The 25,615-nt window shown below is 38.8% G+C and overlaps 1 protein-coding gene across 3 annotated transcripts in view; it reads left to right on the top strand.

Annotated features, from left to right (window-relative positions):
* The window catches only part of LOC127640107 (calcium-dependent secretion activator 2-like), a 216,752-nt gene that overhangs the window by 141,467 nt on the left and 49,670 nt on the right, over positions 1 to 25,615 (top strand). For all 3 annotated transcript variants that reach the window (XM_052122508.1, XM_052122507.1, XM_052122509.1), the window contains exon 13: positions 6,868 to 7,055. In XM_052122508.1, the coding sequence (XP_051978468.1) occupies positions 6,868 to 7,055 (188 nt within the window). The remainder of the gene's footprint in view (positions 1 to 6,867; positions 7,056 to 25,615) is intronic.

The raw sequence follows: 25,615 nt of genomic DNA, 5'->3' as shown, positions 1-25,615 counted from the left end.
AAAACCCTAATCAGCCTATAGTGTCGAAGAGTTTGTTGGCTTTTTCAAGCCAACATTATTACGTTACACATTTTGTGTATGAAATCACTCACTTTCATACAAGTACTTGTTTTGGGCCTAATGTTGCTAAATATCCAAATATCCAGAACATCCAGCCCAATTCATTGTAGCCGGCCAGTGCTTTGCTGATTAGTGAGTGTGGGATGTGTTCGTGAGAGTGTTAAATTGGGGAGGGGTTCATTTGACCAGAGGGGAGGGATGTGGCCCTCAGGCTGAGGGAGGTCTCATGGTTAAGACGGGGATAAACGCTTCCAATCAATACAACCCAAATAGGAAAACCATCCGCTTGCACCCTGTCTCCTCCATTTAGTGCAGTGAATAAAAGATCCCTGCTGGGAACTGAGATTGTATGTTTATGTCTGTGTGCGTGTGATGAAAATGGAACAGTCGTGAGCTTGGTGTGGGTAAATAGTCCTTGATAGACCGTGAGTGGTTTGAAGAGACCAAACACTGTGTTTACAGCTAATAGTGCAAATTCAAATATATGGTAGAAATACTGGCTAATACTTCGCCATTTGCTGTTAACACCCCCACTTGCATTTTTTTTTCCATCCCCATTGTCCTTCTGTACCTGCTCTAAGGGAGCACCTTCTGTCATCCATTCATGTGCTGAATGACTGTCTGCAATTGGCTCTTTGTGCAGGCACCCCTGCCTTTGTTCAAACTTCTGTGGATGGCAAAAAGGGAGCCACAAAAGCCACCTGAATGTGGTGCTTTTCCCATGCTTTCTGGGATGAGGACATCTGTGGGGGAGTGAGCGGGTTTTCCAAGAAACAAACGGAGGGGGATCAGGAGTTTTCAGACGACAAAAGTACAATATGGATTTACTGCAAAATGATATTCTGTAGAATGTTATACACTATACATTATAGATACATTTTGAACATGCAAAACATTTGGATCTTGTTCAAAGGAGTTGAAATATCATAACGGAGACTTAATGTCTCAAATCTTCATAGTCAATCCAAAAACTTGCAATCAATAATTGCAGCCTTGGGGAAAATCAATAAGCAGTGCTGTTGTGTGAACGTAGAGCCGCATAAACCACTACTTTTTGCATCAGCTGTCGTGTGATACAGGGATTAGGCTCAGTGAGGTGTTGGTGATTCGAAGACCAATATTTTGTTTATTTCGTGACTACAGGGAATGTGGTTGTGCACTGGATTGGTTCGTGTGTGTGTGTGTGTGTGTGTGCAATTGTGACTCGCAAAATACATATATATTTTTGCTATTAAAAAGTGAAGGCTTCAGGCTGCTGTGAGCGCATCCTCAAATTAGTGGCAGTTGTCACTAGTCATGCTCCAACCTTAATATAATTACTCGCATTACCTTCACCCTCCATCCCATAATCACACTCGCTACCCGCAACACACATTCTCCTTGTGACACACTCCTCCACATTTGCTTTGCAATTAAGCCGTAGTGGACTCTAACTGGGTCATAAAAAGCTTTCTATTACTCTGTTACTGGTGGAAATAGCGTGATTAAGGCCTTGACCACATAAGAGGTATGAAACTAGCAGCCTGTTGGAAAGTGCCTGTTGTTCTTGTTGTTTTTTTTTTTTTGTATTTTTGTTTTCTACTTCAGCAATCATTAGCTCAGTTTGTCACATATATATGAGCATTTTTGGAAGAGCCCATTTCTTTCCAGTTAATTTAGTAGTTGTTCATAGGGCTGTTTATGAAATTTGCTTGATGATTATTTGACAAACAAATAATTGTGATTATTATGATTAATTGTCTGTTTCAGGGATGTGACGATTAATTGTCTCTGACATTTCCATTCTTTTCTTTTTTTTGGGGTTCTCCCCAATTTTGAATGCCCAATGCGCTCTTAAATCCTGGTGGTGGCGTAGTGACTTACCTCAATTTCAAAGACAAATTGCAGTTGCCTCCATGTCCTCATCCATGCATCTTATTATGTGGCTTGTTGAGCGTGTTATCTCAGAGACCTAGTGCATGCGGAGGCTTCACGCTATTCTCCACAGCATCCACGCACAACTCCCCACGAACCCCACCCAGAGTGAGAACCACATTATAATGACCACGAGGAGGTTACCCAACGTGACTGTACCCACTCTAGCAACCAGGCCAATGGATTGCTTAGGAGACCTGGCTGGAGTCACTCAGCACGCCCTGGATTTGAACTTGCGACTCCAGGTGTGGTAGTTAACGTCTTGCTGAGCTACCCAGACCCCCGACATTTCTTTAAATAAAGTGTTGGATAGGAGGTTAGCTAAAATGTGAATCTATTCGCAAAATGCTGTTTAAAATATTTGTTAATGGCATGTCGCATTCCAGGACGTGTCAAGTTTCTGCAACTTTTATCCATATATTAAGCAATTATTATATATAAAAAAAAAGCCATAATCAAGATTTTGTCATCCGTCCCTTGTTCTCTGTGTGTGTGAATTTTCCTGACACGGAGAGCCAGACTGAGCCGTGTTCGTTAGGATGCTGCTGCTGCCGTCTCAGTTGGTCGTTAGCAGATAATTGAGAGGTAAGAGCCAAGACACGAGCAGGCCATCTGTTTGCCAGAGTGGAACATCTTGTGGCACTCAGCTCGGCACTGAGCCACTGTGTCTCAGACTCGAATACTGCAGTATTAAAAGATCCGACTAAGATGGGAAGAGACGGACTGTGACTTGAGCACTATTCGGACGGGATTCATTTTCATAAGAATTAACATACAGTAGGACTTCTGTGATTTCTTGCGCTGATTTGGAAGGGATTGTGATCTGTGTTGTTTTTAGTAAGATTGGAATGTCTGTTGTCTGGATGTTATTGTTATAGACGGTGATTCATGCATATCGAAACTCATTGAAATAAATAAGACTTATACTATACTATTTTATTTAACCCTGGAGGGAAATTGAGGCATTACAGCAGCAGAGACATAGATACTGCAAAACAGAACAATAGCAATACAGTAAATGCAACATAATACAATAATGTATATTAAATAAAAAATATTTGTAATATATCATTGTAAAATTATGTATATAAATAAGGGAAGGATCAAATTAAATTGAGGATCACAACTGATGCTGCTACAACAGTTGCTGTTCTGAGAAATCATTAATAGATTTTTTTTTAAACCGGATACAATGCCAGCATTATTTGATTCACCAACTGGTATTTTACTCAAATATTTGGCAAAAAAGGTCTAAATCCATAATGAAACTGCACCAGGCAGTGCAATTAAAAATGTATCTAAATTTCTGTTGGAGGGGCACTGTGAAAAAAAATTATATACCACAATCAAAGACATTATCTGTTTATTACATTATCTGGACAGGATTTGATTTCTCAGAGTACCCCCAAGTTCAGTCATTTTGTGTAATTTAGATTTTTTATTTTTTTTTACCTAGGTATGAGATAAACAGACATGTTTGACACAGACATTCAGATGTGATTAAAATCACAAAGTACTTCTGTGCAACATAAATTAATCTTACTAGTTCTCACCGAAAACTAGTCTTGTCCAAATAACGCAAAAGAATGGAGTAAATAAGGTATTTAGATGGATACAGAAATTCTAAGGAAAAAGTTAGAAAGAAGACCGTGTGAGAACAGTGACAAACTGGATTTTAAACTACAATGTTGGATGCTCTTTCTGTTGCACATAATGTGTTTATATGCATACAGTATCTGTAAATATAGAAGTGCTTGACAGGTGTCTGCAATACAAGTACTAAAAGTAAAAACAGTTATGTAAACAGCAATAGAACTGGTTTACTTGGGTCAGAAATAACTTTTGATGAAGAAACCGAAGCATGGCAAAGAAATAACAACTAGCCAAGATGGACAGTTCGTAGATAAATGTGACAGAGAGGCAGAGATATACATCACATATTTGCTTTGTTCGAAACGTGTCATTTCGACTATGTGCATCAGTTAGATTTTAATGAAGACTTCAGTCTGTAGTCCTGTATGGGGGGGGTCAGAGGGTACCAATATCTCCACTGAGTGCCATACACAGCGGTCCCAAGTGACTGCCGGTCTCCTCCGAATGTCTGAGACACATCGCAGTTCTCTTGACTCATGGCCCTCCGCACCGTCGTGGGCGAGCGGCCCCCTCAAAGTGTTAATTTGCTAATGTTTCCTTTGGAGAAGGTGTCTTAATTAAGTTTGTAAGATTCATGCCTAATTTAGTTATTATGTTAGGGATGAGTGAGCTAATGAATGCAACAGGAGCCTCACGGCAATCTCCACCCGCCCGCGTAATGTGTGACTTTTCTGCCTAAGAATTAATTGTCTGCACTTAACCTTGCACTCGTTTGAGTGTTTTTAACAATGTTTTTTTTTTGGAAAAGCTCATCTTACACTCTGCAGTTTAGTTTTTTCTATTGTGTCTTCACGTGAAATTAGAGGCATGCTGAAATTAGACCCTTCACGTTCAATTAATGTTGTAGTGTTTTTGAGGAGAAACTAGGTACAGCACAAAATTTTCAAACATCGTAATTTCACACGCTGAGCTGGAGGTGCACTATGGGTCAGTGAAAAAGGCAACGCCATTTGAAAACCTTTTTCTTCAGTGTTTATTGTGGTACTTGATGTTTTAGCACCTTTTAAGGTCAAAGAATAATTTGGTGCGTTTTGCAAAATTCGTCATTAGCACAGTACGTGCAGACTGTCTGCATGCAGCTCAGTATTTCTAGATGTAATGTGTCTTTGGCGAATGTGCCTGCCGTTGACTGCACTAAAAGATGATCACTAAGTAGTTCTTTGTGCATAGTGTGTATTTGTCAAACACGTCCTTATGGGCTTGCGGTCAAAAGAGTATACTTTGGGGGGAGCCTGGGTAGCTCATCGAGTATTGATGCTGACTACCACCCCTGGAGTCGCAAGTTCGAATCCAGGGAGTACTGAGTGACTCCAGCCAGGTCTCCTAAGTAACCAAATTGGCCCGGTTGCTAGGGAGGGTAGAGTCACATGGGGTAACCTCCTTGTGGTCACTATAATGTGTGGTTCTCACTCTCGGTGGGTCACATGTTGAGTTGTGTGTGGATGGCGCGGAGAATAGCGTGAAGCTATTGCACACGTGCTACATCTCCGCGGTAATGTGCTCAACATGCAATGTGAATAGATGTGTGGATTGACTGTCTCGGACGCATAGGTACCTGAGATTTGTCCTCCGCCACCCGGATTGAGGCAAGTCACTATGCCACCATGAGGATTTAAAGCACATTGGGAACTGGGGAGAAAATAAAAAAAAGTGTATACTTTGAAAGGCTAAGCACTCATCTGTGTGCTCGAGTGAATGGAACGTGGAAAAAACAAAGTATACCCTAGCCTTTAGGGTGGGTCTGGGTTCACTCGAACCCAATCTGACTCATTCCTTAGGGACCATTTCCATAAGATACGTTACTGCATTAAAACAAAAATGTTTAGACAAATTTGCTCCATTCCATTGAGCTCTTTGTCTCGAGACAAGTTTCTAAAAAAAATGGCATTTTAAAAATGCAACGCTCATGACAGAATGCTCAACAAACACCAAAGATATCCGTCTGAATGTGGTATGGCTGTAGAGGTGGTGCTTTAAATTGATGAATTTAAAGATGCAACATTTTTGAGGGGGTATAATCGTGCAAACTGTCTAACAGCTTAAAGTGCCCAACACAACACTTAGCATCCAAACTAAAGCACTGTCACTATAAGTACCAAAATTAAAAGGTAACACTTCACAATAAGGTTCCATTCATTAACACATAGTTAATGCATTATGTATCATGAACAATCAATTAACAATTTTTTTTACAGCATTTATAAATCTTAGTTAATGTTAGTTCATTAAAACACAATTGTTCAATGTTAGTTCATGTTAGTTCATTGTGCATTAACTAATGTTAACAAATACAACTTTTGATGATGTATATGTTTTAATTAACATTAACTAAGATGTTAACAAATGGAAGATTGTAGTGTGTTACCAATTAAAATGTTATTTATATATATATATATATATATATATACACACACACACACACTACTGGTCAAAAGTTTTGAAACACTCTCTTTATTATAATTTATTTTCACATTTAGAATAATCGTAAAGTCATTAAATTATGGAATAACATAAATGGAATTATGGGAAATATGTTGTGACTAAACAAAACCCCAAATACTAAAAACTGTGTTATATTTTAGCATCTTCAAAGTTTTCACCCTTTGCCTAGAATTTGTAGACATGTATTCTTGACATTTTCTCAACCAATTTCTTGAGGTATCACCCTGGGATGTGTTTTAAACAGTATTGAAGGAGTTCCCATCTATGTTGGGCACTTGTTGGCTGCTTTTCTTTATTATTTGGTCCAAGTCATCAATTTCAAAATACATTTTTCAAAAAATGTTAGTTTTATAATAAAATAAATTAATATGGTGGCACAATTATATGTTTGTCTACAAAAATAATTTCAAACATTTAAGTATATGCCTTCAGATCAAACGATTTTTAAGATCATAAGAAACATTTAAGTCAAGTGTTTCAAAACTTTAGACTGGTAGTGTGTGTGTGTATATATATATATATATATATATATATATATATATATATATATATATATATATATATATATATATATATATATATATATACACACACACACACACACACAAAATCAGACACATTTCCCAGCACTTCTTATGGGTCATGATGGTCATCCCAGAAATAACTAGTAATCATGACCCATTTATAAAGTTGCGGTCACACTAAACTTGGCAGAAAATGCACACTAAACCAGAAACGCAAGCTAGATTTATTTTGTTCATGTACATGGTCATATTTCTAGTTGTTGTGTCTGCACAGGGTTGGTTCAGCCCGGGCCAGGTGTTTATTCTTGATGAGTACTGTGCTCGTTACGGGGTGAGGGGCTGTCATCGCCATCTCTGCTACCTAATAGACCTGATGGATTTCTCAGATAACAACGCTCTGGTGGACCCCACCCTACTACACTACAGCTACGCCTTCTGTGCCTCGCATGTTCACGGAAACAGGTATACTTTCAGATACTCAAAGAATTTTGTAATGTTAATCTTTTTTTTATTCAATTTAGAATTTTGCATTGTTTTAGAATTAGTCAAATTTCAATATCTGGAAAACCTCTAAGATTTTGGTGAGATTTTGTTCAAAGAAATATTTGGAAATGATAATTCTCCAATCATTTACTCACCGTTTAGTTGTCATAAATTTGAATGAATTTCTTTCTTCTGTGGAACAAAGACATTTTGATGGAGAGATGATGTGAATATATCCATATGATGAAAGTCAATGGGGTCCAGACTTTCAAGCTCCAAAAAGGACAGGAAGCCAGCAATGAAAGTGCAATGACAGAAAGTGCAATGAACTTGAAATCATGACCGCAATGTAGACTGCTGGTGTCAATATTTATAGTGTGAATAAGGAGTTACACTTTAGTCTGTTCTCACTAAAAACCGACCATATTGCTTCAAAAGACATGGATTAAATCACTTGATTCCCTTTGTGGAGCCTTTATGGCCTTTTTGGTGCTTAAAAGTTGGGACCACATTGACTTGGATTGTATGGATATATTCACATCATATCTCCATCACAAAAGATACAAGTTTGTGATGGCATCTCGGTGAGTAAATGGTGTGAGAATTTTCATTTCTGGTGAACTATTCCTTTAAGCAATCAAGTACTAAAGGCTGTATTATATTTTGAATCAATTATGTCATATGACACAATGTTAAGGACACAAATTTGATTAAAACATAATTTTATTACACAAATTCATTAAGTGCCATCCATCTGTTATAACATATAGTCCCTGTCATGCAAGCTAAGTTTAATAGTTGGCGTTGAATATGGCTGTTCCTATATTTTTGTGGTGTGGTGATGGTGTAGTGGTCTAAAGTACATAACTGGTAATCTGTTAATCAGAAGGTTGCTGGTTCGATCCCCACAGCCACCACCATTGTGTCCTTGAGCAAGGCACTTAACTCCAGGTTGCTGCGGGGGGACTGACCCTGTAATAAGTGCACTGTAAGTCGCTTTGGATAAAAGCGTCTGCCAAATGCATAAACGTAAATGTAAAATGTATATGTATTTTATTATGGCTGAAATGCTATATTGAACAATTAGCATCAAGGACCAGAGACCAACATCCGTAATTGGTTAAATAAATAGCTTTAAAGAAGCAAGCACTTTAACAATGCCATATAGCCCTTTTTAAAAGCATTGAAACATTTGCTTTCCCTGGATGTTGTGCATTTTGAAATCTCACTTAAGTGTTTGAAATCAAGGATTTCATTTGTTTTGGGCAGATGAGAAGTCCCACATGTTTGATAGATCACAAAAAGAGGAAAAACACACTCAGAAGGGCTTTTGTGTGAGCATTATGTGTGGCCATACAAAAGGAACAGCAAAGACACAAGAAATTCTTTAATCACATGGGAGGCGTGCTCAGTGTGACAGCCATGTTTATAGCATTTTTCGAACAGAGTGAGTGTGTCTGCTTAGCAAATTAATTAATGGCTCCTTATCATCTCAAAATGCAAAGCAATTAAACCACAAATTCCAACATCCATTTGTGCTTCTTTTACATTTTAATAACTAATATTCAATAGAGCTGCTGAGGATATTTTCTGAAATTAATTGTGAATAATTAATGAATTAATTTTACTTAAATGGATGGGTTACCTAAAAATAAACATTTTGTCATCATTTACTCACCCTCAAGTCATTCTAAACCACATGGCGCATAAAAGAAGAAAGTCATATGGGTTTGGAACAACATAAGGGGGAATAAATTACGGCAGATATTTTTTTTTTTTTTTGGGGGGTGTACTTTCCCTTTAAATATGCAGCATTAACAGTGAGACTGCTGAATGAAGCTCGGGGTATGAGCAATGTCCCTTGTCCACTTGTTGGTGAAGTCCTTTGTGTTCTGCGTACACACGGTTCTCTTAAAAGCTGTTTGTTTTCCACTTATCTCGAATCACCCATCAATTGACTTATTTCATGTTAAATACACATGGATGTGCTCTGTCTCTTTTATGGCTCATTTAGTCTATTAGGAACAGTAATGATTAGCCTCTCTCGCTAATCACTAGTTACAAATCATTCTTTATTGGCGGGGGTTTCATTTGAATAATGACTGTTCAGAGGCGTGGAATCCATAGAGACTTTTCATTGGAATATATATTTGGAATTATATTAAGATATTGAGGGGAAAAGAGTTAACAAAAAGCAAAACAAATAAACATACATTTATAAAAATAGATAATACAATTTATTTTTGTTAATTAGCACAAATACATTGATGCACTTCGATCCCTGTTTGGTGTTGAATGCTGGATCAAAGTGTGAATTCCAAAAACAATACAGCTTCTAGTTTTCAATGGAAAGTAAGTAAATGATTTAAAATTATTGTAAAGACCTTCAAGGATTTTTTCAATTCTTTGTATGCCTGGCTAGAATATAACAACAGCCCCAACACTGGTCAAGACAGCCTCGACTACTTCAGTTCAGAAGACAACGCATATTCTCAGTTGTGCAACTAAATTAATCTAACACATCAGTCAATAAGAGCTTAGCAAATAGTGAGTGACTGATGATGATGGATCCTAACGTGAGTGTGGACTGTAAGACCATGTTTGTAACGGGAATATGTATTTAAATACTAAATATAAGTAACTGTATTCCACTAAAATTACAATTTAAATAATTGGAAATTAGAATACAGTTACATTCAAAATGTATTTTGATTACTGAAGAGATTACTTTGCATTTTATCGTCATTTGTTTCATTTTATATTTAGTCTTTTCAGATGGAAAACATTTATACATATAAATGAGAGAAGTACGTTTGAAAAAAAAAAACTATAATAAAAAATGAGTAAGTGTTTCAAAACTTTTGACCGGTAATGAATATTACGTCTCTGGGCGTATTTAATATATTTTTATTGTTAATCATTTGTTAATTACAACCATGGATGTATGGCTTTGGCTTTGTTGCAGTTCTGGAGTTTTGCTTTGTTTTTATTCCTGCTTTGTCATCTCTCTCTCCCTCTTGCAGGCTAATCAACACCAGGTGTATGCAATAATCAGTCCTTTGTTCTGATTAGTTGGTGGAGAGAGGGAAGCAGAATAAAGCACAAGCAGATCTCCTCTGCAGGAGCTTCCCTTTCCTCATTCCTGACGGTTATTGGTGTTGTAACGGTGTGGGTTCCTAATTTTAATTGTTCAAGTTGGGCGCCAGACAGTTTAGTAACTGACAAACATTTTATATTTCCTGCTAACCATCCCGTGTGAAAAAAGAAATCGAAATGTCCATTTTCATCTTATAACAATAAATGTATAGGTTTTTTTTCTTAGTGTCCAGAAACACACCTTCAAAACAAGCGAAACGAAATAATAATTGACAAATGAAATAGCCGTCTGGCGCGTCTGCGCACCGGCCGTCAAGGTTCAGCAATAGGCTTTTGTTAAAAAAAACAACAATAACAGAAATCAAAACTTTTCCAAAACATGGATAAATATCGAATGAAAACGAAATTTGTTTAAAAACAGTTAATGGGTATCGGTTTGGAGTGATTGAATTTGTTCTTTCGAGGAGAGTGCGGGGCGTTTGCTATTGTTCAAAGTTTTATTGAGATCAGTAACCGGGAGGGCACGAGAAAGACAAATGGTTTCTTTACCTCTGGGATAGGTGATCTCAGGTCATCAAAGTGAAAGAACCAACACTCACAGATTTTCAACTTCTCTGTCAAAATCCTCTTTGGCTTTGGTTTCTTACGGGCGACGTTCTGGTTTCAGCTCGCTCAGTTAACCCCGATTATTCCGTGCATGCGCGTCCCTTCCCATCTTTTCAATGCAGAACTTCAGATCATCCACATGAACTATAATCCAACAGGGAATTTTCACGACACGCTGAAAAAACGTCCTTGATTGCACTTCAACTTCCTCTGACGCTAATCCCAACTTCCCGATCGGCCCCTCCTTCCGTTTCTCTACTTCCTCTTTTTATTTCCTCTCAATCATTCACGACCCCACCTCTTTTGTTACTATATTTAAGTATTTTGTTTGTACGGAATAAATATGAAGTTGTGTAGACTTATTCTTTTGTGTCATTTAATATGATTATTAATGAAATATTATTTGGCACTTTAGCATCGCTACATCCTCTCCCCATTGGAAAGTCAACCATTAGTTGTCCTACTCTTAGAATCCTAAGAATTCTTCTTCATCTGAAGAATCCTGAAAGATTTTCAGAAGTTTTTGTTTTTCCTGTTTTTCCACCTCTTCAGTTGTAGGATAACAAGGTTTCAGATTACAAACATGTACATTCTTTACATATTCGCCAGTGCTTTCCAAGACAACTTGATAATTTAGCGGCCCCAGCCGACGGACGATCCGGTAAGGACCTCTCCATATCTTACCCAACTTAGCAGTGAATTGATGTGGGGCACTTGACTTGGGAAAATTTCTTACCCACACCCGGTCTTGAAACTGGTAAGTCACTTCTCTTCTGTTTTTATTATAGTTTCTTAATTGTCTGAGACGGGCTTTATTTGAACTAGCTTCTGCCTTTGTTTTAAGTTGATGGAGTCTATCCATAGTTTCATAAAGTGGAGTCTCAGGCAGAACAGGGATTGCGGACTGAAGAATTCGGTCCATAGGACTCTGGAGCTTCCTGCCTACTTGAAGTTCGGCCGGCATCAGTCCCGTAGTTTCCTGTACTGCAGTGTTTAATGCGAATCTGAACTCAGGAAGGTATGTATCCCACTTCTTATGATTGTCTTCAACATACGAGGCAATCATACACTTTAAGGTACGATTAACACGTTCAGTCATATTAGTTTGGGGGTGATACGCTGTAGTAAGCTTTGGCATGACTTTCCATTGCTCACACAATTCCTGGAAAATGGACGAAACAAACTGGGAATCTCGATCCGATAGGATATAAGCTGGAACCCCCCCATCTTGTAAGAACTTCTGTTCTAAGAATACGAGTAATGGTAGAAGCTGTTGCCTTCCGCATGGGGAAAATCTCAACCCAACGTGTATAATAGTCCACTACTACCATTATGTACTCATGTTGTTGCGAACTGCGTGGAAACGGGCCCATAAGGTCTACTCCCAGTAGCTCATTTGGGCTGTTCACAATAGTCTGTTGTATTTTCCCTGGAGGTTTTTTGTTGTCACTTTTCAGGACTTGACACTTCTCACAGCATTTAACAAAGTCTTTTACTTCGGACCACATCTTAGGCCAGAATGCAACATTATGAAGCCTTTTGTAGCTCTTGAAGATGCCCAAATGTCCACATAGGGGATTCTCGTGATAAGCCTGTAATATTCTGGATTTTAGTGAGGAAGGAACATAAATCCGGTAGTGATATTGGTGATCAGAAATCTGCGTTTTCCTATACACTTTGTCTTCCAGCACTGTATATTTTTCCATCATGACGGAATCTCCTTCTGCTAAAGCACGGAACACCTTTTCAATCTCAGCATCTTGGTGTTGTTCTGCCCACACCATATCAGCAGAAAAAGGGAGATCCTCAACTTGTTCCTTTGTAGAGAACAAATTGAACCCAACCATCAAAGGTATTCGTGAGAGAGCATCTGGAACAACATTGAGCTTGCCTCTCCTGAACTCTACAATAAAATCAAATTTCTGCAATCTTAAAGCCCACCTCAGAAGACGGCTTGTGGATTTATTTGAAGTCAGAACCCACTGCAAGGCAGAATGGTCGGTGACTACTGTGAATACCTTTGGTTCTAGATAGTACTGTCATTTCTCTAAGGCCCATACCACCGCAAGGCACTCCTTTTCGGTTGCTGAGTAGTTTACTTCAGCCTTGGTCAATGTCCTGCTGGCATATGCTATAACTTGCTCAGAGTCTGCTCCTGTTTTCTGTGCAAGTACTGCTCCGAGACCAGTTCCACTTGCGTCTGTATACACAGTGAATGGAAGATCTGGTTTGGGGTGTCCTAAAACTGGGGAAGAAGTCAGATGTGATTTTAATTTATCGAATGCATTCTGACACTCAAGAGACCAGATAAAAGGTTGTCCTTTTCTTTTCAAGTTATTCAAGGGTTCAGCAATTTTGGAGAAGCCAGGAACGAACCTGTGGTACCATCCAGACATTCCTAAAAATCTTTGAACTTCCTTCAGGTTCTTAGGTACAGGATACTGTTGAATAGAACGTACCTTCTCTGGATCTGCTGCAATACCACTGGTATTTACAATGTGTCCCAAAAATTTTATCTCTTCCAGACAGAATGTGCTCTTCTTTAAGTTGATGGTTAGTCCTGCTTGCTGGAGTCTTTCGAATACCATTTGAAGATCCAAAAAATGTTGTGTCACCGAGGAAGAATAAATGATTATATCATCTAAGTACACCAGGCAACACTGACCACGTAAGTTTCCCAGAACCAACTCCATTAACCTCTGGAATGTGGCTGGTGCATTTTTAAGCCCGAAAGGCATCACATTAAAATGGTAGAGGCCTGAGTGAGTTATGAAAGCAGTCATAAGCTTACTGTCAGGTGCCATCTCTACTTGCCAGTATCCACTATATAAATCGATAGTGGAAAATATGGTTGAACCAGAGAGGGACTCCAGAATCTCTATGATGGACAGAAGAGGGTAAGCATCACTTTCTGTAAGTAAATTGATTTTCCTATAATCCACACAAAATCTTTGTCCACCATCTTTTTTAGGTACCAGCACCACCGGGGAGGACCACCCAGACCGCGAGGGTTCGATGACGCCTGCAGACAACATCTCCAAGTTGTTGTTTTACTATGGTCTGTTTTACAGAAGACATGCGGTAAGGTTTTTGTTTTATAGGAATTTGGGCAGTTGTATATATGTGATGTTGTAAAACATTGGTTCTACCAACATCATGGGTACACACTTTAGGACTTGCTTGTAAGATATCATACAACTGATTTTTTTCATATGTTTGCAGATTTGCAGAAGATACAGCCTGGTTTATGTAGTCTTGAACATCGAGACGATCCATCTTCAGCTGAAAACCCGGGGGAGGTATAGAACTGATGAGGCCAAGTTGTTGTTTTGGGGAACCAAGGCCTTTGTTGTTCCTTAGTTCCTGGGTTTTCCAGCCAGACACTGAGGCACTGCCAGGTTGAAAAGGATAAGTAACTAAAGGTGTCTGTTTGAAAGCATACACTTGGTCAGCGACATTTATTTGGAGCTGGCTATGGTAAATAAAGTCAAGTCCCAACACAATTCCATAGGCCAGAGATGTAGAAGGAAGCACAGCCACCGACGAGTTTACCACATTACCCTGTATTTCGATGTCAAAAACAGTCCATCCTAAAGGTGACTCCACTTCTCCATTGGCGAGATACAAAGGACCATGGCACCAAGGCTTGAGGTTTTCGTTTGAGCCATTCAATTCAGCCCAGAGATTTTCATGCATCAATGTATAGCTGGCTCCGGTGTCCATGATAGCCTTGCCATACCAATTCTTAATATGTATGGGCACAACTAGCTGTTGTGGAATGACTTTTGGATTCAAAGGAGAGGGTTGCTTCATAGTTGACAAGGAATCTCTAGACCGGAAAGTGTCAACCTTAAAAGACTGTTTAGAAGTCACAGTTGATGCAGTGGAGCTATTTGGGTATCTACTGGTTTTAGACTTAGCTGATTTCTGTTGGTTATATTGACTACTCCTTTGAGTGAACGGAGAAGAATTGTACTGAGGGCATGACCCAGGGGAATGTGTACCTCTGCAATGCCAACACAATGGGGTTTTATCTTCCTGAGGTACATTAAGAGGAAGATGCCATTCTTTCTGTATGGGACCTGTTCGTTTTATAGAAATGTTACGCTCCTCATACACAAGTTGTAATTCATGGTCCCTTTCCATCTGATGTCCCAGACGCACAAGCTCATCCACGTCCTCCACTCTTCCACGGAGTTGACTGGCCAGATATGGTTTTATATGTTTCAATAAGCTTAACAATGTCCTTTTCAGTGAGGTCCGGATTCCACCTTGAACAGAGAGCTCGGTAAGAATATGCAAATCTCTGATAGTTTCAAGTTCACCCTGTTTTTTAGTTCTGACACGTTCCGCAAGCTCGTCCTCATAGTCTTCGGCTAAGAAAGCGGTTAAAAAGGAAGCCTTGAACTCCGCCCAAGATGCAAGTTTGGAACGTGTCGTTTCCCACCAATCTCGAGCAGTGCCATGAAGAACAGTACGAAAAGTAGCAAGAAGATCGGTGTCAGATAGTGGGTGCAAAGCAAGAAAATCTTGACACTTTGATAAGTACAAAAGTGGATCAGGATCATCTCCTGGCCTCCCATATGTAGGAAAGACTAGTTTAATGTGATCAGTTTTCGGAACAGAAGTAAGAGCAGCAGTAACCATCAAGGGTGAAGTTTCTGGTGAGCGAGGAAAAGCTGAATGAGTTGATTGCTTTTCTTCATCTTCCATTTTACTTGTGTGAACCCCTGAAAGTATATCAAGTTTTCCATTCATTTCATCCACTTTTGTAGACAACCTCTTTAATGCTGAAGGTAACTCAGAAATATGGTTTACCAGGTCAGTATTTTTTCCTTGTACTGTTTCCCGGGTGTCTTTTAAGTCTCGACGAACCTCAATTTGCAACTGATCCACCATAAATCCAAGTTCAGACACCAGAGAACCTTTCATTCTGTCCACTGTCTCAGACACTACAGTTTTGATTGCTTTCATTATTGTATCCATCTCACTGTCATTTTTGTTCTTTGCCGAAGTCATTACCACCTGTAAGTTTTGGAAACTTTGCTCTGTTTGTTCTGCTAGTTTATTTATCTTGGACTCTACGTGAAACCTACTACTTTGTACTTGTTTAATTAAATAATTTAGAACCTTGTCTTGTTTACCCAAATCATGATACAGTTTATTCAGATTATCATGGACTTGCTCAGTAAGTCGGTCCCATCCTTTACCAGGGGTAGGAAGTATCCCAAGGAGTTCACGTTGAATCTCAGACTCGAGTGAGTCTCACTCAAGATTTGAGAACACACCAGGAGGTTCGTTAAGGGTTCCTAAAACAGGAGAAGAACCACCAGTGGTTGCCATGTCCATATCTGCCGATTGTAAAAAGAAGGAAGGGGGGTCTCTAGGAATGGGGCCGGCATGTACGTTTAGATGATAATCCCTAGCGCTACAAAGAGGGACATGTAATGGAGTGGAAATGTCTAGAGGTGACATCAAAGGAGATTGAGAAGAATGGTGTTTTGAATGAGTAGACATGATAAATAACAATTGTAGAGTACCAATTTTCACAATTACCACAATGATCAAAACATATACAGCTCTACAATCAATAATCTTAAATAAATGCCAGAACCGTTTCATTCACCTTCAACATGAGGATCAGTTTTTTTTTTTTCTTTTCTTTTTTCTTTTTTTTTTATATGTTCAATGTTAATTTCAGAATTTCAGATTCAAGTGAAAAGTCAAGCATTCTCTTAATGTCCATAAAGTTGGTTTCAATAGTTCAACACCCCATTGTCTTAAATCATTTGTCCGTTTAAGTTGATAGTTCAGTTAAAGTTTATTTATTGTCCATGTTCGGGCCCCACGTTGGGCGCCACTCTGTAACGGTGTGGGTTCCTAATTTTAATTGTTCAAGTTGGGCGCCAGACAGTTTAGTAACTGACAAACATTTTATATTTCCTGCTAACCATCCCGTGTGAAAAAAGAAATCGAAATGTCCATTTTCATCTTATAACAATAAACTTTATAGGTTTTTTTTCTTAGTGTCCAGAAACACACCTTCAAAACAAGCGAAACGAAATAATAATTGACAAATGAAATAGCCGTCTGGCGTGTCTGCGCACTGGCCGTCAAGGTTCAGCAATAGGCTTTTGTTAAAAAAAACAACAATAACAGAAATCAAAACTTTTCCAAAACATGGATAAATATCGAATGAAAACGAAATTTGTTCAAACACAGTTAATGGGTATCAGTTTGGAGTGATTGAATTTGTTCTTTCGAGGAGAGTGCGGGGCGTTTGCTATTGTTCAAAGTTTTATTGAGATCAGTAACCGGGAGGGCACGAGAAAGACAAATGGTTTCTTTACCTCTGGGATAGGTGATCTCAGGTCATCAAAGTGAAAGAACCAACACTCACAGATTTTCAACTTCTCTGTCAAAATCCTCTTTGGTTTCTTACGGGCGACGTTCTGGTTTCAGCTCGCTCAGTTAACCCCGATTATTCCGTGCATGCGCGTCCCTTCCCATATTTTCAAGGCAGAACTTCGGATCATCCACATGAATTATAATCCAACAGGGAATCTTCACGACACGCTGAAAAAACGTCCTTGATTGCACTTCAACTTCCTCTGACGCTAATCCCAACTTCCCGATCGGCCCCTCCTTCCGTTTCTCTACTTCCTCTTTTTATTTCCTCCCAATCATTCACGACCCCACCTCTTTTGTTACTGTATTTAAGTATTTCGTTTGTACGAAATAAATATGAAGTTGTGTAGACTTATTCTTTTGTGTCATTTAATATGATTAATTAAATATTATTTGGCACTGTAGCATCGCTACAGTGTGCATGTGTGGCTGCACATTGTTGCAGTAGTTTATTGTTGTAGTTGCAAGTTACTGTGTTGTTGGTAACTTGTTTCTCTTGATAACTGAGGGAGATCTCATACATTTAAACTCAGTTTGTGACTTTTTGTATATATTGTAAATAGTAAAATTATATGGAAGTTGTAGGGAAGTGGGTATTTTCTCCTGTGGAAGTTGTAGGGAAGTGGGTATTTTCTCCTGTGGAAGTTGTAGGGAAGTGGGTATTTTCTCCTGTGGTAGTTGTAGGGAAGTGGGTATTTTCTCCTGTGGAAGTTGTAGGGAAGTGGGTATTTTCTCCTGTGTTTGTTAACTATTGAGGGAGCTACGGTACATTTATGTTGTTCATGCGCATTTTCTATGTTAGGTAAGTTAGTTCTGACTTCCCACTTATAAGTGTACTTTTGCTTGTTGTTTTGGCCTTGCCCCCTCCTGAAGCCTTTGATACTCCTCATTTCTGTTTCTTTAATTAAAGTCTTATTTGATTTTACTTGACTTATTTTTGAGTGCTGGGATGGGAGAAGGGAACCAAAACCTTTTTGTTACTCCTCCCAACCCTAAACTGGGGGTTCTCTCTCACTCTCTCTCTCTCTCTCTCTCTCTCTCGCTCTCGCTCTCTCGCGTGCTCTCTCATATCACTTTTTCAGGACACTGTATAGATCTTTATTGTAAAGGGTTTAAACAGTGTTGTCCATGCTTGTTCAATGAACCATAAACAATTAATGAACATGCAACTGTGGAACGGTCTTTAAGACACTAACAGTTTCAGATGGTAACATCCCACATCAAGAACTGGCAAATCTGGTGCAGTCCATGAGGAGGAGATGCACTGCAGTACTTAATGCAGCTGGTGGCCACACCAGATACTGACTGTTACTTTTGAATTTGACCCCTACTTTGTTCAGGGACACATTATTAAATTTTTGTTGGTCACATGTCGTGATACATGTCACAAGTTTATGTATCGGTTGTTGAATCTTTTCATGTTCATGCAATTATTTACACATGTTAAATTTGTCGAAAATATCATCAGTTGAAAGTGAGGATGTTACTTTTTTTTTTTTTAGCTAAGTTTATATATATATATATATATATATATATATATATATATATATATATATATATATATATTAGGGCTGTCAATCGATTACAATTTTTAATCGAATTAACTACACGGTGTCCCGGTTAATTAATCGCATATACATATATTTGCTGAGAAAGCCCCTCATATAACAATAACTAAATATATAATGATTATACATATTTATATCAATATATAATTATACATAGTTATCTTTAAATATAAAAAAAATTATATATATATATATATTCAGTTAATTAAAATGCTTTACATTCCTGTAGCAGAAGAGTTCATCATTGATAAGGTCATATAAAAAGCGGCTTTAGAATACAATGTATTGTTTACTACCATATTATTGATCATAAGTCAATCATTGGCATACAGTTCACAGCAATCCATTTCACAAGTGAATTTGTCAATCAGTTTAAGATTTATTATGAGGGCTTGTTTAAAGGCCCGTCAATTTACACCTACGTCAGACATCTCGGGTGTGTTGCGTCATAAACATAAAATGTTTAGGTCACTGTGTCAAGTTAAATATAGTTTAATACTCAATCTTTAAATGCATCTTGAGATCCCTTAGATCGCATTTGCGCTCCAAGTGCAATTAATTGTTTTAATTTTTTTAACTCACACTGAATTAACGCATTAAATCGACAGCCCTAATATATACATTCACGCAACCCCAATTCTGTATAGAAAATGCAAATAAAAACAAAAAGGAGTGATTTAGACATTCTAATTTTTAAACAGATTATTGCAATACACAAAAAAACAAAGTTGGAACAGTTGAGTGTATACCACTGTTTAACATCACCATTTCTTCTAATAACACTTGTTAAGCGTTTGGGGACTGAAGACACAAGTTTAAGTTTAGCAAACTGAATTTGCTCCCATTCATCCATTATGCATGTCTTCAGCTGCGCAATTGTATTGTGTCTTTGTTGCTGTATTGTGTGATTTCATAATGCATCACAAATTCTCAAATATGCAGCTATGCACTTGTAATACGAGCAGTATGTGGTTTGGTGTTGTCCTACTGGAAAACCACTTTTGAATGTGCGTGATCTCAGACTTCACTGTCAAATTAAAAACCATAATTTGTCTGTAATAAATACCATGACATGGACTCAGGAATACTTTGGCAAACCTTTTTCACTTAACATCATTCCTCGCAGCATACACAGATGCAAGTTAAGGTTTACTGTGCAAAGCAGAAGCCTTACATCAACACTGTCCAGAAGTGCTGCTGACTTCTCTGGGCTCGGTCTCATCTGAGATGGAAAGTAGAAAAGTATAATCATGTTTTGTGGTCCAACGAGTTCACATTTCATAAGTTTTTGGAAAAAACATCCATCTTGTTCTCTGGGCCAAAGAGGAAATGGAACATCCAAGCTGTTATCAGCATCAGGTCCAAAGGCCAGTGTCTGTCATGTTATGGGGGTGTGTCAGTGCCCGTGGCATGGGTAACTTGCACATCTGTGAGGACATCATTAATGCAGAAATATATGTAAAAATGTTGGCTTAACATATACTGCCATTAAGATGCCTTCTTTTCCAGGGACGTCCTTGTATTTTCCAGCAGGACAACTTCAAACCACACACTGCCTGTAATATAAGTGCATAGCTGTGTAAGCAGAGAGTGCTGGTGCTAGATTGGCCTGCATGCAGTCCTGACGTGTCTCCAATTGAGAATGTGTGGTGCATTATGAAGTGCACACTATGGCAACAAAGGCCCCGTACAATTACGCAGCTGAAGACCTGCATAATAAATTAATTTGGGAACTCTAAACTCAACAAACTTGTGTCTTCAATGCTCAAACATTTTCCATTGTCACAATTGTTTTGGAATTGGTGGTGTGTGTGTGTGTGTGTGGTGTGTGCACGTGCGTGCATGCGTGTGTGTACTGTTGAAGTCAGAGGTTTACACACACCTTAACTCAGTTTTTCACAATTCCTGACATTTAATCATAGAAAACATTCTCTGTCTTAGGTCAGTTAGGATCACTACGTTATTTTACGAATCTGAAATTTCAGAATAATAGTAGAGAGAATTATTTATTTCAGCTTCCATTACTTTCACATTCCCAGTGGGTTAGAAGTTAATATTCACTTTGTTAGTATTTGGTTGCATTGTCTTTAAATTGTTTAATTTGTGTCAAACATTTTGGGTAGCCTTCTACAAGCTTCTCACAACAATTTGCTGGAATTTTGGCCCATTTCCTCCAGACAGAACTGGTGCAGCTGAGTCAGGTTTGTAGGCTTCCTTGCTCGCACATGCTTTTTTAGCTCTGCCCATAATTTTTTTGTCGGATTGAGGTCAGGGCTTTGTGATGGCCACTCCAATATCTTGACTTTTTTTTGTCCATAAGCCATTTTGCCACAACTTTGGAGGTATTATTGGGGGTCATTGTCCATTTGGAGAAGACCCAATTGTGATCAATTTTAACTTCCTGGATGATGTCTTGAGATGTTACTTCAATGTATCCACATAGTTTTCCTTCCTCATGATGCCATCTATTTTGTGAAGTGCACCAGTCCCTCTTGGAGCAAAGCACCCCCATAACATGATGTTGCTAACCCATGCTTCAAAGTTAGGTCCTTCGGTTTGCAAGCCTCACTCTTTTTCCACCAAACATAACGATTGTCATTATGGCCAAACAGTAAAATTTTTGTTTCATCAGACCAGAGGACATTTATCCAAAAAGTAAGATCTTTGGCCCCATGTGCAATTGCACTGTAGTCTGGCTTTTTATATGGCAGTTTTGGAGTAGTGGTTTCTTCCTTGCTGAGCAGCCTTTTAGTATATTTCGATATAGGACTTGTTTTACTGTGGATATAGATACTTGTCGACCTGTTTCCTCCAGCATCTTCACAAGGTTCTTTGCTGTTCAGGGATTGATTTGCCCTTTTAGCACCAAACTACGTTAATCTCTAGGGGACAGAATGCTTCTCCTTCTTAAGCGGTATGATGGCTGCATGGTCCCATGGTGTTTATATTGTGTACTATTGTTTGTAGAGATGAACGTGGTACCTTCAGGCATTTTGAAATTGCTCCCAAAAATGAAACAGACTTGTAGAGGTCCACAATTTGTTTTCTGAGGTCTTGGCTGATTTCTTTTGATTTTCCCATGATGTCAAGCAAAGAGGCACTTGAAGGTAGGCCTTAAAGTACATCCACAGGTACACCTCCAATTGACTCCAATTAGCCTATCAGAAGCTAATTGCCTAAAGGCTTGACATCAATTTCTGGAATTTTCCAAGCTGCTTAAAAGGCACAGTTAACTATGTAAACTTCTGACCCACTGGAATTGTGATAGTCATTTAATAGTGAAACAATCTGTCTGTAAACATTTGTTGGAAAAATTACTTGTCATGAACAAAGTAGTTTTTTGCGACTTGCCTTTGTGAAGAGGAGGAGGGCAAGGCCAGGCCATGACTATGCAAACCCGGCCCCCAATTGGGCTAATCAGCCGAAGAGAGGGATAATTGTAGCAAATGCGGCAGTTCGGGAGAGAGAGAGCCACATGCAGCTGCAGTGTGTGCGTTTGTGTTCTGTGTGTCTTTTTGTTTAAGTTCTTATTAAATATTATTTTGACTGTTCAGCCGGTTCCCACCTCCTCCTTTCCCATCACTGACCTTGTTACAGCCTTGTTGATGAGAGGTCAGCGGAGAATGGCCAGACTGGTTCAAGCTGACAGAAAGGCTATGGTAAATCTAATAACCTCTGTAATTGTAATTGTAGTGATCAGAATAGCATCTCAGAAAGCTTAAGATGTCAAACCTTGAGGCGAATGGGCTACAATAGTAGAAGACCCATGTCGGGATTTACTTCTGTTAGTCAAGAATAGAAAGCTGAGGCTGCAGTGGGCACAGGCTCACCAATATTGGACAGTTAAAGACTGGGAAAATATAGCCTGGTCTGATGAATCTCAATTTCTGCTGAGGTACACAAAAGGTAGGCCCACTGCAGCCTCAAATTTCTGTTCTTGGCTGACAGAAGTGGAACTCGACGTTGTCTTCTGCTGTTGTTTCCATCCGCAGATCTGCCGCTCACTGGATGTTTTTTGTTCTTGACATCATTCGGAGTAAACTCTATAGACTGTTGTTTGTGAAAATCCCAGGAGATCGTGAGTTACAGAAATACTCAACCAGCTCTTCTGGCACCAACAATCATACCACGGTCAAAATCACGGAGATCACATTTTTCCCCATTCTGATGGTTGATGTGAACATCAACTGAAGCTCCTGACCCGTATCTGCATGATTTTATACATAGCACTGCTGCCACACCGTTGTTGTTGATGAATTTGTGCTGACACACAGAAAAGTGTTTCCTTAAGTGCCTCAGGCCGAAAACCCATCTTGGGTTGTTGAAGGTCCAGATAGAAAAACATATACAATTTTCTTGCAGTCTGTCAAAAATGAGGTGTAATCTGAAAGCAGTCGTAAATCTGGTTTCAAACGTGCAGGGGACATGCAACTTTGTTTCTACTGCTTTGATCCTGGCCATCTGATTTCTGATTGCAAAGCCTGGAAGCAGAACAACTCTAGTTGTGTAGCTTTTGCTCAGAGTTTCTGGTGTTGATCCTCCTCGTTTGCAGTCCAAACCCTATGTGTACGAACCCTTTCTTTTGACTGGTTTTGTGTCTCTCTCTAACAATTCGGAGTGATCGTTGAGGATATATATATGTAAAAATAGAATGTAGGGAGATCTTGAAAGGTTTAAATATCACCAAAATAAGTTTCACTATGGATAAAATGAATGGAATTCTTACCTTACCCAACTGTTGCACATTGTATAGAAAATTAAACCATCTTTGAAACTCTGAAAATATTATCCCAAATGGCAACATACATACTGTACATTTAAGCACCTCCTTGTCAAAATCTCTGGTTAGATTTTAACTGACGGTGATATGGCTTATGAGCGATCAAGGGTGTGTTAACTGCAACACTTTTGTCAGCACAGACATCCTTGTGGCACATTTCATTCTGTATCGCCTGCGTTTGACTGACAGATGCACCCTGGGCTCGATGAGGCTTGAGACTTATGCGAGAGGAAATGGACAGGTGCGGCTTTGTGTGTGAGATGAACTTGTGAGTGCGTACTGACAGCGGCGAGCCCTCGCTCAGAGTGACAGCCAGGACAATAATCACAAGCTAACCTCTTTCTCACCTGTCACTCTTACCCAACCCCTCTCTCGCCTGTCCTTCATGCTTGGCTGCCCTATGTGACAAGAGTATTTACCAGTCTATACACTCACTTACTCGAACTGTAAACATGACATACATCCAGGGTGTCATCCTTTGGATTGTCGCTTCTTTCTTGTTCGTGATCGGACGCATACCAGCCCGTGTCATTGGTATCCTTGGTCTCCACTGACCCTTTTCAGATTTCCAGGTTTTTAATCCAGAAGTGAAATAGATAGGAACTGTAAAGTACTGAGGTAAGTGTTAGACCATAGCAAATACCAAATATCATTCAAAGGCAAAACAAATACACTTACGTTTCCACAAATTTCCCCCCAAAATATGATGGATTGATTATGGCAGTCACAATAGAAAAAGATGCCAAATTTAATGTCATCTGTCAGCTTTATTTGAAACACTGTTTCAGCAGTGACTTGTTTGCTGTTGACTAGTTTGCTGATTTTATAATTATATATACATACAGTATAATGTAAATCTATTATATACAGAGAAATAAATTTCGGAGCACTACTTGCTGGAAGGACATCATTCTTTAGTCCCAGAAGGTGCTCTTTAGTTGGGTTTCATTGCAGATAGACAAATTATACCAGTAGGCATTTCTTTTGGTACAAATGTTAAAAAGCCTGTTTTTTAGTTTGGTTTTTAACAAATGAATATTTTAAAAATAAATAAATAAAAATAAAATATATTTATTATTTATTATAAATATTTTTGTATATATATATATATATATATATATATATATATATATATATATATATATATATATATATATATTGCTTTAATAAAAGGCAGAAATTAGCCATAAAAGTCTGTGAAAAGGGTCCATTTGTAACCATAACTCTTCCAGTTTGCTGCAAACACATTTTTGTATTGATGCCCTATATCGACAAGCTTTGAACTTACTGGACAGGTTGGCACGGCCTGACTCTCCCCGCTGTTTAACCCTCATTGCCTGGCCATGGACAGGTTCTGCGTTTCACTCATCTAAACACACTCGCTTCATCAGACACAAAAAAGAAGTCAACCCCCCCCAGATAGGCTGGCACACTGCACCCCACTCCCACCAAAGCAGCCAAGCTTAAGGAAGCAATGCATGAGCTTCGATGGCACAGAGGAGAGCGACCACGTTGATGGAAAACATCTACTCTCTGTGCATATTTGAGTTCCTCTGGTCTCAATTAAAGCATTGTGGAGCTTGTTGTGATTGTATAATGCAATGTGTCAAATTTAAGGTTTTTGTAGACACTAAACTAAACTTAAGTAACTTAAGTATCTTACAATAAAGTGCACAACTAGATTTTTGCATTTTCTGAAGAATGTGTGAGCATTGCATCCCCATGTCGCTGCAATGATGATAGAGTGTTGTGAATGGTTGCTTGGGCATTGCCATGCAGTTGTGTGTGTGTGTGTGTGCTGTGTTTTTGCTTGGTGATTTGGTTATTGGTCAAAGTCAGAAGAGCCCAAGTCTTTTTGATATTCTGAAGCCTAGATATGGCTTGGGTCCCTCATTCAGTGTAAAGACGTCTTTTCACTGTATCTGACAAACAACAGATTACAGACCAAAAGTCATTCATTTCCAATGGAGAGTCCTATTGGGGCTGCTGGAGTTCCGACAATCTGCCGATGTGGAATTTTCGGATCCGATTTGAGAAGCTCAAATGTGTTGAAATATTTTTAATAATTAGACTGCATGCTG

The sequence above is a fragment of the Xyrauchen texanus genome, chromosome 49, assembly GCF_025860055.1.
Source record: "Xyrauchen texanus isolate HMW12.3.18 chromosome 49, RBS_HiC_50CHRs, whole genome shotgun sequence".
In the NCBI taxonomy this organism is placed as follows: domain Eukaryota; kingdom Metazoa; phylum Chordata; class Actinopteri; order Cypriniformes; family Catostomidae; genus Xyrauchen; species Xyrauchen texanus.
Note: the sequence above shows the minus strand (reverse complement) of the source record. Positions and strands in the feature narration are given on the sequence as shown.